This window comes from Euphorbia lathyris, chromosome 4 (genome assembly GCF_963576675.1).
Source record: "Euphorbia lathyris chromosome 4, ddEupLath1.1, whole genome shotgun sequence".
NCBI classification, from domain to species: domain Eukaryota; kingdom Viridiplantae; phylum Streptophyta; class Magnoliopsida; order Malpighiales; family Euphorbiaceae; genus Euphorbia; species Euphorbia lathyris.
This window is the reverse complement of record NC_088913.1, coordinates 65,032,128-65,051,310: the sequence shown is the minus strand read 5'-3', so window position 1 is coordinate 65,051,310 and position 19,183 is coordinate 65,032,128. Positions and strand designations below refer to the sequence as shown.

Genomic DNA, 19,183 nt, shown 5'->3' with positions numbered 1-19,183 from the left:
CTGATACCAATTGTTGAACTACGCTTCGAACGATCAAACAACCACACAGAGAAACAAAGTACACAAAGATCACAGATTGGATCTTGAAACAACAATCAAAAGAATACACACAGAATTTACCCTGGTTCGGCTTAACTGCCTACATCCAGCAACTTCACTAATCAATGGAGATTACAACAAGATTGAAACAGTTTCTCCTTTTCCAGAAACTCTCGTGTTTTCCCAATCCCCAATTCAGATTATCACAGTGTACACTTATGACTTAGTCTAAGAATCTCTCGTATGAAACTACTTCCCAACCCAGACCTTTTATAGCCTTTACAAAGTTGTGAAAATACCCAAAATATCCTTACTAAAAAATGTACAAACTCAGCAAGACCTACTGACCAGTGGTAACACAGCAAGACCATGTTGACCTGTATTATCACCTCAGTACCATGCTGATCACAGCCATGCTGACTTGATAACTCAGCATTCCGACTTCTTGATTTTACTCTTGCTGACGGGTTGACTTACAATTATGCTGACTTGATTACCCAACATCATTCTTGTAATAGAAAACAACAACGACTTACAATGCTGACTTGTTGACTCAGCATCATCATCAGCAAGTGATAGAAAACAACGACTTACAAAATAAATAAATAAAAAGAATAAGAAAATCTACTGTATAAATCCCCGACCCCGCCCCGTTACTGTATAAATTTAATCCATGATTTCATAATGAAATTAACACACACTTTCTAGCTAATTAAAATCTACTTTCATATATTTCAAAATACAATTTAATACTAAATTTTTAGAAAAACAGTGGAATTACAATGGATTTGAAAGCTGGATAATATAAACTAAACGATTGTAAAAATATTAAAGAAAAGAAACGATGATTAAGGTATTATTATTGAAAAATAATTAAGGCTTGCAAGAAACGTAATGTATATTAAATGTATGTAGAGTTTGGCACATTCATGTTTGGTCTGCCAAACACAACACGTGTTCTTCTCTTGTAGCTCTAGCATGAGTTATACAGTTATACTAAATTGCTTCTATCTGCACCATATATTCGTCCATAGATAAGTGCATAATAACAAGTAAAACATACATAACTTTAAGTGAAATCATCGTCATAACAATGTTTGTCTAGTAAATCAAAATTTAACATAGGAATCCCCGCGGGGCACAATACGGGGCGGGTTCGGGGATCCCCACTACCCTTTCTCATCCCCACCCCGTCCCCGCTAACGGGACACGTATTAGTCCCCGTCTCCGTCCCGTTAAAAAATGGGGTGGGGATTACCCTTCCCCTCCCCGTCGGGGACGGGTAATCCCCGCCCCATTTACATCCCTAATTCTCCATCTCAAATAACTTTGCATATATATATTGCACCAAGCAAAAGGTAATTTCATCTTTTTTTTTGTGAGATTTATAAAAAAAAAAAATCAGACAAGAGTTTAAGAACGTTAGGCCCCATTTGTTACTAAAAGAAATTGTAGAGAAAAATATTTTTTTGAGTTTTCCATATTTGTTTTCTTTTGGAATTTTATTATTATCTTATCATATTTTAATGACCTTCCATCCAAACAATGTATGAAATGCACATAACTTAAACCCGTATTCTTTGTTAAATCTGTATTTTTTTTGTTCCTCACAATTCTAACCAGCCTCCACTTCTTCCTACCTCATTCGTGAATTAGGTGCGCTAACTTTTGCACACAAACCAGAAATAAATACAGAAAAATAAGATCACGGATGATAAACTAGATCCTTTAGTCACAAAGATCTATCAACCATAACAACTCATTTGTAATTGTAAACAATCAAATAACTACATCTTTGAATAACCTTTTTATTAAAATTCATAACAAAATTTGCTTTTCAATTACAACTGAGGATCCTACAAAATATAAATACAACAAAACAAAAGGGTCATGTCATGTACAACGACCTGTGTGACCTCTTCTGTTCTACAACAAAACAAAAGGGTCATGTCATGTACAACCTGTGTGACCTCTTCTACAAATACTACAAACACTACAAGGAGATGATAACATACAACAAAAAAGCAGCAGCAGCATTTCTATAAATCAATGAACGAATTAGAACGCTACTTTACAGATCTCATCTACAAATTTACATTTTTTCATCCTTTATCGAATCCAGCAAACATACTTCACCCAAAAGCCGTTCATACTCGCTTTGAGCTTCTGCTACCTCCTTCTTCAGCTTTGTTACCTGCATCAATTTTATCATCTTTACACTTAGATTGATTCATTCATTTAAAAGAATATTTTCAACGTTAATTTCCGAATGAGAAATATTTCACATGCTACACATCAGTTCAGAGCCATTCAAATAGGTGCCTAGGCATTCAAGAATTACATATGACAAGCTAATATGTAAAAAAGAAAGAATTCGCCGGATATCTGCAGAATTTTCAAGAACATCTTAATTGCTGAATAGCATCATAGTTATTTAAGGTGCACGGAAACAAAATATATAAAATTATAAATGACAACAATTAACATTTCTAAAATGTAACAAATATTAAAATAACAACAATCTTAATCATAAAATGCATGAAATAAATTTCTAATTCACAATTAACTCTTCCATAATTATAATTCAAAAGGGTCAGGCGTGCCTTTAGCAACTATGTTGAATAGTAATGGGCATGCAAGTGATAGGTTTAACAAACAGAAAATACAGAGACTGTTGATGATTGGTACTACATACCTTCAAATCAAGTTCTTCTTTCCTGCTCTCAAATTCTACACATCTGAAAAAATTGTACATGGAATTTCATGAGTATATTCTGCAAATACTAAGTGTATGTTTGGATGGATGGAAGTACGGAAGGAAGGTAGCATAAAATAAGCTCCTATACACTTACTTTTCCTTGATTTTTTTGTTTTCCTCCATCAACTTTGCAGCCTCCGGATTTGAGGTAATGTCAGGCTATGCAAAAAGGGGAAGAAGTTATTAATAAGAGGAACATGATAACAGGCAAACTAAAGTGAGTTTAACCAGTATAAGAATTACACCATACAAGCTAGAGGCACGAAACAGTCAGACGGTAAGACATCATTAAGACCATTTCTGCCTATAAACTAAGGTAAGGAAAAGGCAGCAAAGAAGCCTTTGTGCATGTGCCGTTGTTTGAACTCGGTATCAATTATCGAATTTGATCTTTTATTTGTATGCTAATATGCTACAGCATTCTTTTACCAAAAAAGAAAAATATGCTACAATCTTCCAAAATTAATATTCTCCAACTACACCTTGAACTAAGATCATCATTGTTAAAGAGAGGAGCAAATACAATTTGTAGGTCAAAGTTTTTAAACATACATATATATAGAGAGAGAGGGATATAGTTCACTTGACCAATAAATAATTAATAATACATGACATGAGCTCCATGTTCCAAAAGTATACCTCTGCTTCCAAACTGTGCCCTGCAACAACTGAATTGAGCCCAGTGCAAGATTGCCTTTTAAGACTCTCATCTTCCACCAAATCATTATGTCCTTTTCTTTTCGTACATAATCCTGTCCCAATATGAGAGTATCATTTCTAAGCAGAGATAAATAAATTCCAGTAATAAAAACATGGTAGTCTTGCCAAAGCATGTGACCAAGAAATGACTGATAATAGACTTTACTAATTTTCAGAGGGAAATACTACCTTCAGTATCTGATCCTTTTGCACTAAGGACAACATGAGAATTCTGATTCAACTTAACAGGCTTTGTTTTAACATCTGGCATGTTGAGGGACGGCTTATGTTTGGGCGCCAGTATTGGATGTTTTTTCTTTACCAAATATCCAATTAAGCCACAATGATAATCCCTGCCAAAGTCCAATGATTTACATCTGTAAAATTTAACCCCAATGATTTACATCTGTAAAATTTAATCCTTGTAATGTTCCCCAAAATCTGGGGTTGGCTTTCAATGGGGTTAATCTGTTTTATTCAGCTCAAAAAATCTGGGGTTGGCTTTCAATGGGGTTAATCTGTTTTATTCAGCTCAAAAAAATTAAAATATCAAGTTAACAACAGAACACTTCCAATAACTGAATCAAAAGAAACTAATTCCATTCTGCTGATTTTAATCAGTTTTCAGATTATAACACCTTTGTATTTTGGCCCAAAAATAATACTTCACCAGTTCCAAAAAAAAAAAAGTAGTCCATATTTCTACTTTGGTCTGTCCAAATTATAGTCCACTTTCCTTTTCTAAACAATTTATCTTTCAGTTTCTAAAATATGTCCCTATTTACTCTATATTGTGATTAGGAAAATACGAAAACAATTATTAACTTATACTAGGAACTGAAAACTACCAATGAGTATCAAGTTTAAGCAGGGGAAAATTATGTATAAAAGTCTATCCTTAAACTATCCTAATAAACTAGGTCTTTTATAACTACGTAAAGCCTGAAAGTGAACTACCTTTTCTGGCAGTCTTGATCACATGCACCTTAATGAGCATGTAGAATTTGCTCATTCACCGTTAGATCTAGGCTTATTAGAATCCTAAGCCTATATCTAACGGGGAATGAGCAAATTCACTTGCTCATTAAGGTGCATGTGAAATTCCTGCTTTTGTGGACAGCATATTTTAGGAATTGAACATGAATTTTTCAGTTAAGCAAAATATAAGAAGAGATCAATAGGGCTACTATCTAAAAAATACCAGACCTAGTTTAAACAGAATTAGCCAAAATCTATCAAGTTTAATCAATAATTAGTTAAACCTGAATAATAATTAGCCCCACCCAAATTAATTTAGAGAATACTTGCAGAGAAATCAATTAAAGATTGCTTTTTTTTTTAATTTGTAAAATTTTACCAGTACTCCCATGTCATTTCCTTCAACCGAACTTCAAGCTTCTGGAAAAGGGAAGTTCTCTCAAACTCTTGTTTGTTATGTGTGGGTTCAATAAAATTTGCTTCCAGAACACCTAAAAGACCATTAAAATCGTCAAGCGTATATCCTACCTCAAAATCATAAAAATTAGTAAAGTTTAAGCTGCTTCTCACCAACCACTCCCCTACCCCTGCTGTCTCCGTAGCTAACAACTGGCCAGAATGGCTGCAACAAGAGAGGAAGGAGGCATAGGTCAGAAGTTTAAAACAATTGATCAAGAAAAAGCATTTAGTTGCGGAAACCGAAGTTACATCTATACTAAGTCGCTGTATGGTGGCAGGGTACAGATAAAAGGGAAGGGAGGGAAAGAAAAGGAATGAGCGTCATATATGCTCCATGAACCATGAAAAGTTCAAATAAATAAATAATCTAGCTCAATGACCGGTAAAAAAAATGCTTAGCATATTGATTTCATTTCTTAAATATCCCAGTCCAAGAATGAATGATGTTTCTACTGCAGCATAACATCCTCAATACAAACTGATGTGCATGCCTACGGACATCTGAACGAAAAGCCAGCATGTGCCTTAACTCACATGCGTGCACATCCTCCATGAAATGTCAGATTAAAATAGTAGCGGTGTTCTTTCTTAATACAAGGAATCAAAAAGAATTTGTACACCAATAAAATTTCAGAACACAAGTTTTGAGCCACTGTATAACATCTGGCAAACCAAATGCATGCAAAAGGACTACAAGGTACAAACCAACACTTAAAGTAGGGATATATATAGAACTATCTTTGATTAAGATAGACTTGACAAATAAGGTGCAGAGAAAGGGAACCTCACCAGTATTAAGCGATTCTTATGGTAAATATTGAAACCATGAACGTGTACTTGTGGAGCTTCTTTTAAAAACCCAATTGTAGTTATCACCTGACCCTGCATAAAAAAAAACCAGAAAATCACAGAGGAAGATTCAGCAAAAGGCTATGTTAAAGCTAGGTAAAGATAAGCTTGTATAGCCAACCCCCACTTTAAAGGAAATACTGAAGCACTACCAACCACAATATTTAATTTAGGCTTAATACCTCCGCCGCCCCCTGAACTTGTCCCATTTTGTCATTTAGCTCCATCTACTTAGTGGCCAACCTATCAGCCCCCTCAACTCAACAAATGTAACACTTCGTGCCCCTTTGTGTGCCTACATGGTATTGATTAGCCCCCTCAACTCATCTATATAACACTTCATTCCCCTTGGGTTTTTATGTCTGTTTCAAAGCAATGAAGGAAGAGTTCTTCACATCAGTATGCAGAAGGTGTATTAGAATGGATGTTGAAGGTGTCATGGGAGGTGTACTCAATGACATGTAGGCACAAAAGGGGCCAAATGTATGACAATTTTTGAGTTGAGGGGGCTGATAGGTTGGCCACTAAGTAGATGGAGCTAAATGACAAAACTGGACAAGGTCAGGGGGCGGCGGAGGTATTAAGCCTTTAATTTAACTTATCATCCATAATTAACACAAATACTCATTTACTAAAGCTACAAAATAAGTATAAATACATGATATCAATTTTTTTTTTTTCTTTTTGTGAATATGAAGAGGAAGATGTTGAAATCTAGAAAAAGTTATTTGCACAATTCTTTTAAGTTTTAACTTATGTTGGGTATTTGCACATTCTAACAATTCATGTCTGGCATAGCTTGAAAGCAACCAACTAAAATAACCTCTTTAACTCCACCACATTGAGGTTTATATAAGATGAATTCTTGAAATTTCAGATCATTAGCAAGATTATGTTGCTCAATGAGTCGTCCACGCAATATTATTCTGAAACTTTCAGGTATCCGCAGGTACAATATAGACAGATATACCTACAAAGCATAAAAAAATAAATAAAATTAGTAGCATGTACATGCATGAGTAGAAGCACATGAGCATACACAAGCAAAGGAGCATTGTCAAGTTGTCATTGTAACTTACTCTGAGAGAGTAGTGTAATCGGTTAGATATGTGCTGTTCATTAAGTGTCTTCGAAGCAGCACTATTTCCTACTGTTTTTTTTATATCCCCACTGATACGAATATCCTGCAACCAAACCCATGATAAACCAACTCATTCAGAATAATACTACTAAAAATGAAGGGAGAAAAATAAACAGACAACACCAGTTTCAACCTCAGTATCTGTGTCGAAATCCAGCTCTGCATTTCCATCATCACTAAGCCATAAATTATAGATAATAACTTTTGTGCCATTCGGTCCAACGTCATCAAACTGAAATCAAATTATGTTTTAAGAACATTAGGTGACTAACAAAACAAGAAAAACATACTAAATGCAAACAATCGAAGATTTCTCAAAAGGACTTCAATGTTCTGGTCACCTCTTTTTGTTTCTATGGACACACATGACGTCCCATTTTTGTTTTCTTTTTTTTTCCTTGTTTTTGTGCATGAATTGAACTAAAAAAAGGTCTCCATGTGGTTGTCTATGGAAAAAGCCCAGAGATTATATACCAACTTTGTTTAGCACAAGGATTAGAATGGACACAATGACTAGGATTAGGACATTGTGATCTCCAAGGCACCTTAAGGTTTCAAGGCAGTCAAGATCCACAAATTTTTTCCGTTCACAATTTCTGAAGACATTTCTCGCATTATATGGAATATATCATTAGCAAAAAAAAAGTGCATCGGCAACTTGATTGTATACTATGTCTAAACAATTTAAATCATAATCTCTATTTTCTCTGCTCTGAATTTAGTGGCAAGGAAACTACAATCACATTGAATTTGTCGGAGAGACTGGACGAATTTTTTCAATAACAAATTGTCAAAAGACAATGCAGAAATGAAGGACCTTTAAGAAATGTCCTCATAGATATTGAATCTAGACAGCTGATTATTTGATGAGACATTTTGTTGATAGCAGCTTCTTTCTTTTTAAATAATTGGGTAGTGGAAGTGCTTATTATGCACCAACAGTAGTCGGATCTGCTGCTGCTGAATCTAACAGCCAAATCTTGAAAACTTGTAGCTTCAACAAAGGATATGCTTTTAGGTTTATTAAATTATCTTCTACTTAGCTTAGAGGTCAGAGGGTTCTCTCTAAGGAGCCCTCATCATCATAACAATATACGCAAGAAAGACAGAAGAACTACCAAACTTTGGTTTTCACTAAGGCACTAAGGGGTCCTGGAGCCTAGGATCAAGGCGCGCCACTGAAGAACACGAGGCAGAGACCAAAAAAACGCAATTATGACCACACAAACAAGACAAAACCACATAAAAACATAATTACTAAATGTCAAAAACACCTTCATAGAGACATTAACATATACTTAACGTCTTAATCTAAGTACCTTACTAGTGCTACTAAACTAATGATCATTCATTGTCAATCAAAAAGAGCACACACACACATACCCAAAAAAAAAAACTAATAATCATCCTCAAGATTAATATTGTCCTCTCCACAGTCTTCTATGTGTCGCAGGTTCTTCTATTTCTATGTGTCACAGTATTTCTATATTTACCTCTCTTGATATTCTTATTTAGATCAAGGGTTAAGATTGATTAAGTTTATTTAAATTAGATTAGTGGTTGAGATTAATCAACCATTTCTTTTACACAAAACAGTAAAAGAAAAGGCATAGTGAAAACAGTATATGTTACTGAGGTACGCCTTGACTCAGGCTCCAAAGCCCAGTCGAGGCACACAAGGTGAGAGCCTTTTAAAACGCATCTCGCCTCTACCTTGAGCGTTGCGCAGGCGCGCCTTCAACAACTATGATTTGATGGGAAGCGGAATACATTTCGGGACTACCTAACTCAGCTGGTCACCTCTGTTTCTGAACTTCCCAAATAAGGGACAACTAAACCGCATGGAATTCCTCACCTCACAACAAAGGAGTGTAAAGGCTGTTCAGGGGGTGGACTCTATGTTAAGCAGTGGCAGCTGTATAAAGGAGCTGTGCAGATTGAAAAAGATGAGTTGTTTTTACATCAAGGAGGTGCCACAATTTGGGATAATAAGGGGTGTGTGTAGCCTAATCAAGACTTGGGGCCACAGACTTGCATTTGTTTTCATGTGGATGCCAACTTTTATAATCACGTTTTGAAACAGCTTAACCAACAAAAGCACAAAGCAAATGCAGTCAAAAATAAATTCATTGCTGTTACGATTGTTTTATTTTTTAGTTTTTATCAATTAAGAGTCTTTAATATTTAGGAGTTTTATTATTTAGGGAGTTCCATTTGCTGTAGGATAGGGTTTTAGGATGTTATTTAATTATTATTTTAGTTTGATAGTTGCTGTAGGATAGGTTTCGCATTCTTTAGCTGATAGTGTTTTCTTAGGACTTTTATTTATTAAGTGGTAGAATCCTACTTGGAGAAGATACCTAAGGAAGAGTTGGTGATCTCTTTAATTAAAAAACCACCATTCCCAAATTGTGAAAAATAGGTACTCCAAGCAAAGGCCGTAAGAAGAATAAGAAGACCGCACTCGACTTTGCGGTGGAAAGACCCGTGACGAGATCCTATTTGCGGACCCATAACAACTGCTACAAACTCTTCTATTGAAGAGAACCCCTCCTAAATATTTATACTCAAATGCACGCAATAGTTCAGATCGTAGAGCTGGTATAAAAAAAATGGATGAAAGAAAAACTAGATGGATCAATATGCATCAGTATAATTTGCAACCATAGCATTCAAAAGGACAAGTGAAGTTCTTGAGGCTGGTAGAGGATGAAGACGACAGTGAGGAGGGAAACATGGGCCTAATTGGTGTGAAGTGCAAAATCACAGTAATGGCGGACAAAATTGCTTAGGTGGTGAAGAAGTTGGCAAGAGGCTGGCGAGCAAGGTTACTTTAATGTGAGAGGGTGAAGATGCTCATACTCTGAATAAAATAACAGGAACTGATTTCTTGATGAAGAGGGTTCTAATGAAGAAAGTCAATAAAAGATACTCTATTCTAATAATGATTGTAGTTTGTAATTATCAGGTTGGATGCATCAAGTCTTGGCATGCTCTATAATGAACAAGCACCTTCAGCATGGTTTAACATGACTAAAGGGTAAATTAGGAATTAGAAGGACATGTGGCTTGTTAGCTTATCTAGAGTTTATTCGAGAGGTGTTTGGTTATAAATATGTGAGTGAGAGTCTAGCTAGTGGAATCAGCTTGTGGGAGAAATTAGTCTGTTGGTCCTAGCTTAGGCTTTGGAAGGGGTTGCCCTGTGGAAGCAGAAGAAATTTCTGTTCATTACTTTCTCTTTGTGTTTGTTTGAACTGTTCTCTATCAGTATCCTTGATCAGCTTGAAGGTTACATTACAAGCACACAAAATAAGGAATTTCATTTCAATATGTCATTAGCCTAAGAGTTAAAAGAATATAGTAGTAATATAGCTCACATTTCTTTTTTGATCTTGATTATAGTTGTTATCATCATTTTTAAATGGGAGCCATAGTTTGACCCTTAGTCTTAGATAGGAAAAACCCATGGGATACTGTTCTCTATCAGTATCCTTGATCATCATTTTTCCTTGCATTGAAGGCAATCTCTGCTGAAATGCAAAGTACCATTTCACATAACTAGAACATGCATCAACACTAAATACGAAGTGTATTCTCAGGCCTGTTTTTTGAGAGAGAACTCGGAGACTTGATTTCACCAAGAAAAAAAAAAGTGCTAATATAAATGAAAACTTCAAAAATGAATATCTGAAGGAGCAGAAAATGTAAGCTGATAAATGGCGGTGATGGAGAAGCGAAAAATAAAAGAAGAATCTTTACTTGTTGCAGAAGCTCTGCTTCTGTTGAATATGGAGACCACTGTAGCAGCATGGAAAGATTAGACTTAAAATGCTCCTTTGCAGAGAGATGATAAATTTCAAATTTGCCAGTTTCGCTATTAAACTCATAATCCACCTGCAAACAGAACAAGCTCTTAAAATAGTAACTCTATTGTTATAGACCATGGAAATAGAGAGAAAATCCATGGGATACCATGTAGATTAAGAGCCTACATGAATATGTTAAAATAGTAACTCTATTGTTATAGACCATGGAAATAGAGAGAAAATCCATGGGATACCATGTAGATTAAGAGCCTAAATGAATATGTTTTACTTAAGAGCACTACGCACATATATATACAAGACATTCCTAAAACCACTCCTTAAATCAAGGAAACATAGTAGCCCTACTAGCCACCTATAGTTGTCTTGTAGCAGCCTATAGTCAACAACCATGCTATACATTTATTACATTGACTTATCTTGTAACATCTATAAATGAAAATACAACGATACTAGCATACAAACAGCAGCGTCTGCTTCTCCACTAAAAAAATGTAAAATCAAATTCATGAAGGTCAATAAATGGCAGGAACTAGAATTCAAATTGATGCTTAGTATGAAATGAAACTCACCATTGGCACTACTATCCTGTCATAGCCTGTTCGCGATAAAAATGTATATGAGAGAAGACCAATGCTTTGAGTACACACCCTGTTCATTTCAGAAACCAACAAGGTAAGAAGCTTAATCGGCCTCATGTTGCTCAACGTTACCAAATACCACAAGAAAACTTGAGAACAATTTGTTGTTGAACTATGCACAGAAGTACTTATTGGAAACAAAAATGTCAAGCAGAGTGACATAGAATTTTCGGCAATGATGGATATTAAGGGCAGACCTCATACCAAAAACAATGTTATGTTCGAGAGTCACAAAATTTCCTTGCACAGAACATTCCATAAGACAGTATAACCCATGCATGCATGCAAGGTATTGCAATTTGCTTCTTAGCTTGACAGAAAATCAAGGACATAGAAGCATTAAAATTTTCTGTTGTTGCTTCTTCAAAGATCCATCTAGAGCCATTGCCCGAAAAAGATTAAACTCGGAGCAACATTTCCAAAAACTCAGTTTCTCCAGTGTTGCAAGCAAAAAAAATAATAATTAAAATGACCGACTACATAAACATAAGGGGGGACAATTTTGCCCCTAAGCTTATTGAGAAAGTTCAATTTCACCCTCATCATACAAAATGAATCCATTTTTCCCCCATGGTAAAAATCCTATCTCAATTTTACCCTTTTCCAATTTGGTGGCTAATTTTCATCAGCATTTACTTATAAAATAGTAAAATTGAGCTATTTTCCAATATGAGGGTAAATTTGAGTTAAAGTTTCTACAATGGGGTCAAAATTGAGGTATTTTGTAAAATAAAGTTAAACTTTTATTCCTGAACTTAACAATTGTGTCTTTCATAGTCCATTTGTGGCCCTTCTGTCAGACCCCCCATCTCAAAAATACCCTCCAGTTTACACACTCACACACAAACAACACGTATGTGTATAACCTTAGAGCATAATGGTAATTTGTAGTTTCTTCTTCACTTCCAAAATACTTGCAAATTGGCCTTGAGATTTTAAATGTATCTGCTCTTGACTTCATAAATTGACTAGTCAAAATCAGTTAGCTTTGAAATCTTTCCTTTTGACATTTGTTCCAGTTCCACAAATTACTAATAGTGTGTTTGTTTTGAGGGAAGTAGGGAGGGAGAGGATGGAAAGAAAGGTGTACCCATGTGTCTAGATACACCCGTATTTCCTTCCTTTCCCTCCCTATTTCTCTCATAACAAACACAGCTAATTTCTGTATGATTCTCCAGAGTTAAATATCTTAAAAATAATTTTTTTTCATCAATTCTGAAAATATAAGATTAAGCACTATGAAGAGAGAGAGAGGCAGGAATAATAGAATTTCTTTTGTTAGGAATAATTACAAATATGGAACAAGGTATCATTCTCATCCGAGCAGCACACAGAACAAAAACTCTGACAAAGTAATGGCATCATGGCATGTAAACAGTAAACACACTAATAACACTGGAAGGCAGTGCTGAGTGCTCTACTAGTCCAGAAACAGAAAGCATAAAAAAACAAATAAAAACAACAACAACCACCTTGTCCCTTGAAATATTAAAAGACAAAATAAACTCTTAAATGTGCAGGCATTATGCTGCATCCAGATGATCCATAATGCCAGAAAGAAACCAAAAAAATATAAAACAAGCCATTATGAAAAAAACCCCAACATCTAAAGAACCCAGAAAAACATGAGGAATGAAGGAAAAATTGAATTATGAGGAACTTTCAAAAAGTAACCACTGACAAGAGAATTCCCCAAAAAAATTTGCCATCCAAAATTTTCCTATATTTAAAATAAATAATAAGAATGAAAATCAGTAACAAGATATTGGCACAAGTCTAGATGTATAAAACAATTGTATGGCCCAAATAGCAACCAGAAACAACTAAACTCAAATAAAAAAAAGCATGAGAATTCCGCATTGCAGCCAAACCTATTGTGTAAGTGGCGACTGAAGACAATTACATCTCCCCCGAGTCTCATGGTGCTAGTCTTAAAGCCATTACCATCTGAAAGACCAACAATTAGTCCATAAATATGAAAGAAGACAATATAACTTGTAGAATGGATGAAAAAGATCCATACATTGTCCTATGGCTGATTTGGACTTTTTAGCTGAATATCCGAAACTCATACAATGTCGCATTGCTTCAGGATCCATTCCACCACCGTCATCTAGATGCAAGTGTTGAGTTTTGAACCAAGAGTTAGGTATCTACTTAACTAAATAAATTTTATATCAGTAATCCAACGATAAACTTACAAATACCTTGAATTAACAATGCTGGACTTTCATCTCTTGGATTTGAAGTTTTATCTACAACGACAAAAGTGGCTCCATTTTGGATCTATCCAATGAAAAAATAGGGAAATGAAAAGGTAAATGGATAGGGAAATGAAAAGTTAAATGGATAGCAAAGACATTAGCTGATGATAGCCACATATAAACAGATGAAACATCATAATCAATCAGTTAGCATAATATATAGTGAAACATCATATATTGTAACCAAATTATGTAAGAACGGCTACTGCAGTCTCAGATTAAATCCATAAAATGTCTAATTTGTATGACTATTCTAATTTTGAAGAAAAAAAATGGTTAAATAAAAATTATAGACCCAGACCATTGCTTGAACATTCCAAATATAGAAAATTAATGAAACTACTCACACTCAGATGTATATCAGCACCTTTATAAGAACATCAAAATTTGTAAACATGCTTCTTAACCCCAATAGTGACCGTTATACATCATAATATATTAATGATCAACTAGATTCTAAAATCACAATCACATATGACTATGGTTACACTTTACTAGATACTGGAATGCATGCATTTCAAAATCAATAACATTATTTCATTTACTTTAGGATTTAAACTGTTGACTTTAGAATTCTCCTTCATAGCTTTTTTTTTTTTTTTTTACAAAAAGATATTCCCTACAGTCTTGTAGGTTGGGGGTGGGGGGAGGTGAAGAGTTACCTCATCAACTGCATTATCAAGCAATTCTGCTATTGCTGCAAACATAGTGCATAAGAAAAATAATTAATACAATAGTAGCAAGTTCAACTTATCATCAAGAAAATACACAAAATGGAACCAAAATCAACAGCATTTATACATACCACCAAAGGCCCATTTATGTGATGTGGCATTTGAATGAAGAAACATAGGGTGGACATGGAGGTAATTTTTGCCATCTGTCATCCCCAAAAGTAAAGAAACTATTTCATACTTCCAAGAGAAAAAAAATCCATAAAACAATAGATCAAGCATCAATAAATATTCACAATCCATATGAATTCCACAAGGTTTATCATTGGAAACCAAAGAAAAATATAACTCGAAAAACTCGTATCGTTTTTCAATAGACATTAGTTTGTCGAAACCAATTATTTTGATGATCCTTAAGATTGAAAACAAGCCAAACTGCTCAGAAGCCATTTGGACATTATATTATTAAATACTCATCCAGTTCAGTTAATTGCCTGTTAATTAATGAGCTTATCACTTAATGCAAAAAAAAAAAAAAAGGTTCAATAAGACTTAAATTTGTTAATTTTATAGCCTATAGCCAATAATATTACCCAATTTCGGTTAATGGCAACTAATATTTGATGCCTAACAGTAAAAAGCAAAGTTTTTGGTAAAATGCTGCAAGCAATTGCTTTTTATATAATTAATTTCCATTAAAGATCAAGTGAGTCATTTAGTATGCCCCATTTGGTATGAACCATTTGTTACCAAATCGAAAAGTGTCTGGACTAAAAATTGACCAAATTGTAGTTCAGAAACCAAATGATGTACACATAGAACCATGTACAGGGACGAACATTGTGTTTTGCCAAAATCTTATCACACATAGTACAAATGCAAATTTATACTAAGTCACTCCTAGAGTTAAGCTTTATTTTTGCTTCAAGCCAATTCTAGAACTCGACATGCCACAACTTAGATTAGTTCAATTGACCTACAGCATAATATTTTCAATTGTGTAGAACATAAAGATGGAATACATACTTTGAAGGTTGACCTTGGAACCAATAGCATCATTGTAGTTCCCAGCTTTCCAAAATTGACGACAAAGTGGCGCTGGACATATTGTTGTTGCAGAAGAAATGCCAGTGTCATCCACTGGAGATTGCCCTTGCTCCAATATGCTGGAGCCACTCTGGCAAGTACTCCAAGTTGCTGAGCATCTATTTTCTTCAAATTCTTGTCTTCCAGGTTGGACCATGGACCTTTGATGCTTGGCTAGTGAGACATTCTCAATTTTTTTCTTTTCAAGCCCACCCTCCGACTCCAATTTAACAGCTTTCATTTCAGATTTTCAAAGCCTAGTATCACTACACAAGTACAATATCTATATAATGTTGCTTAAAGGAATATATTGCAATGAATATAAAACTAACATTATCATATTTAAAATTAGTGTCACGTTTAATAATAACCATTCAAACAATGAATCCTAGAACCCAATATTCAAAGCCAAAAAAGACATGATAAAACCATAGCTCAATACACACTTAGTACCCAACTGAATCTTAATCCCAAAATATGTGTACTAAGACCATCTCCAACAGCCTCTTAATTTGTCTCTTAAGTTAAAATTTGAGGAGAGAGAGTTAAAAATCAACTCCAACCGCCTCTTAGTGGGTCCTCAAATCACTAAGAGCCTCTCCATCCTCTCTATTAACAGAGTTCTTAGTGCCTCCCTATCTCAATTTTTATTAATAATTTATTATTGAAGAGTCTCTTTCCTCTCTCTATTGATAAATATAACGATAATTAATAATTTTAATAATAAAATAATAAATAAGGAGTAAATATGATGAGTATTGTTGGAGATGATTTGTATTAATCACCGCTGAAATCATTAAGAGTCAATTGTTTATATTATTTTTAGATAGTGAATTAAGAGTCTCTTGGAGATGCTCCAAGTCCTTAAACATCATTTGCCTACACTTCATTATGTTCTGGAACGCCTTGTCCAAACAACCTAACTAGAGCCATTAGATCTTTTGTTAACAGTTACTCACTCTAAAGGTACCTTTCACCTCTTTATCTAAGATAACAGATAACTCTGACGGTCTTCACTTTACGTGGAAATGCACTTATGCATATACCCAAACAATAGCAATCTCCCACCTCTATTTTTCAATAGGCATCAGTCTACCATTCTCATAAATAAGTCCAATAGTTTATTATGATACTAGATATTTACTATAGGAACTAGCTCAAAAGCCCAAAAAACACTTACCTTCAAACTCTCAATCAAAATAAGCCTATTAGGAGAATATTTTGATCAAGTGTTGAACATGTATGTGAACTAGTGTTCATATTAAATCATTCATAAATGTGAAGTCACAATTAATTTTTGGATCTTTAATAATTCAATAATCTGTTTTTCAAAGTGTACAATGGTTCCAATTTGTAAATTGGAATATAATAATTCCTCAAAATCTAATGTTAAGAGTGAATTCGCCTTATTCTATCAAAACCCTAAACTTTATGTGCTCGCGCCATGGTTGTTCAATCTAGACTCGGTGCAGAAAGTGGGAGAGAAGTATCAGAGATTGAACTTGTTTTAAGAAATAGTGTTAAGAAAACCTGCTGTAAATTGTTACAGATTCTACAGTTATAGATAGCTTAGGTAAATAACTTGGATTTATGCCTATTTCTTTACTTTCCATATGCATGCATTTTCCTAACAGAAATGTACTACAATTTTCCCATTGCCTCTGATTTACCATAGTATCAGAGCCCATGGAAATTAGGGTTTAACTTCACCTGGAGTAACGGCGCACTCGAGTTGCTGCCTCTCTATTACAGTAGCACCGGCGGCTTGTTCTTTCCGGTAGGATTCTCAATTTACTTCTCGTTTTCTTCCGGTGGGATTCTCTATCTGATACGTTCCTCTGTTCACTCTATCTGCTCGAATTCCTTTTCCTGCCGCTACTCGATTTTTGGTGGCAATATCTAGCAGTATTGTCAACTTCGCTGGTTGCCGGATGATTTGCTTCCCGTCATGATTTTCGGCGGCAGTGTGTTCTTTGAATTTGTGATTCCGATTGGTTGGGCTTGCAAGGACTGGTTGGTCTTTTTCCTGCTAGGCCACGTCCAACTCATCCATTTATTTTTACTCCAAACTCTGTTCAATATATAAAAGAGAAAACAATTTAAAAATGGCATAAACACTGATATGTTATTTCCTTAACCTGTTTTGGATGAAAATTCATTGGATTTACAAATTCTTTGTACATAATACAACTTTTAAGAACTCGTATATAGACCAATTGTTTCATATAGATTGTAGGAATAAAGGGTAAATTACATCAATAGTATCTGAATTATACTACAATTCACACTTTGGTATCTGAATTACATTTTGTTACGAAAATATACATGAATTAACGATGACTGGACAATTTAGTACGTTTTACCGGTCACTAATGGTCAAACGTGAATGTTGACCAATTTTAATTAAAATTTGGGACCCACAAACACTTAAATAACATAAAAATTACAATATTGTCATCTCATTCCTTCTTCATCTTCTTATCAGAGATTAATATAAGATATATAATTGGACCTTAACTATTAGTTCGAGCTTTTAGTTCAATTAGTTCCATGACATGGTATCAGAACCTCTAGGATGGACATGTGTTGTGCATGAGGTTTACTGGGGGCAAGCCTTCCCCTGCCAATTTATTTGGCAAGAGGCCGCTCCTAAGACTCGAGCTCGTGACCTCTTGGTCACACGACAACAACGTTTACCGTTGCGCCAAGGCTCGCCCTCACTAATTCATGCTTAACGTTTAAAAAATAATACCAATTGAATATCTAACAGAGTAATATAAATGATGTGTCACGTTTCGTTATCAATGTCTAAATTGGTACTTTTTTTAAAACGTTAAACCTATATTGATGTTATTTTGTACGTGGAGCCTAAATTGATACTTTCCCAAAAAATTTAGGCCTATTTTGGTACCTTATCCCTAGATTTTATTTGTGGATAAATAAGAAAAAAAATTAATTCATTATTTTACCACATATTAAGTTTATATAGAAAAAAATTAAAACAATTGGCACGTATATGTCACGTGTTAAAAATTGTATCATGCGAAAAATTTAACAAATCGGATTAATTTTTCATCCAAAATGGGCTAAATGTCACCTATGTGAATACTTCATATGCCAAATGTTACCAAATAATACCACATAGGCAAATAATAAAATTTTGGATACCATCAGAGCCAAATAGAACTTTAATCCTTTAAAAATTCATCGAATCAAATCTTTATTTTACGGATTTATCCTTCTAGTATGTTATTTTAACACAAAAATAAAGGGTAAAATAATCTTTCAAGTCATGGTCCTAATCATGTTCTTGAACACTGATAAGTGTCTATTTCAGCGATAAAATACCCATTTGTTATGCTATTTGTTAGCCGGTTTGATTGTTATCACGAGTTTTATTGCTTGTTTTGTGTATTATGCCTCTATAGGGACTTATTATGAAGAAATGAGCTGAATTGGAGCTATTTGGAGCTAAAGATAAAATCTGGAGCTGTTTTAAAGACCTGAAGTCAAAGCTGGGAGTTAGTCTTGCCCAAGACTAAGAAGCAAGCGGACAGAAATCTTTCCAAATATGTCAAGTGCGAATCTGTTTAAATTTATCACGTTTCAGATGTCTATTAAGGAGTTTTGAGCCTACAAATCATGAAGGAAGAAGTCAAGTAGTATTAAGAAGTTAGAATATTTATTTTTTATAATTAGCTAGTATTTATCTCCTAATTAGGGTTGGAGAACTCCTATAAATAGGAGAGGATCTATCTCTAATGGGAGTTC

General features: G+C 34.6%; 1 protein-coding gene across 1 annotated transcript; it reads right to left on the bottom strand.

Annotated features, from left to right (window-relative positions):
• Positions 1 to 1,831: 1,831 nt before the first annotated feature.
• On the bottom strand, positions 1,832 to 17,486 carry LOC136226727 (protein MICRORCHIDIA 6-like). Its single transcript, XM_066015368.1, has 20 exons — positions 17,123 to 17,486; positions 15,353 to 15,678; positions 14,458 to 14,532; positions 14,315 to 14,349; positions 13,596 to 13,674; positions 13,412 to 13,501; positions 13,260 to 13,335; positions 11,320 to 11,398; positions 10,683 to 10,817; positions 7,057 to 7,155; positions 6,862 to 6,966; positions 6,606 to 6,752; positions 5,723 to 5,815; positions 5,045 to 5,096; positions 4,854 to 4,965; positions 3,686 to 3,849; positions 3,437 to 3,549; positions 2,892 to 2,956; positions 2,735 to 2,777; positions 1,832 to 2,233 (listed from the first exon to the last, which is right to left on the bottom strand). The coding sequence occupies exons 2-20, from the start codon at positions 15,651 to 15,653 to the stop codon at positions 2,132 to 2,134; spliced, it is 1,965 nt and encodes a 654-aa protein (XP_065871440.1). The 5' UTR covers positions 15,654 to 15,678; positions 17,123 to 17,486; the 3' UTR covers positions 1,832 to 2,131.
• Positions 17,487 to 19,183: the final 1,697 nt, after the last annotated feature.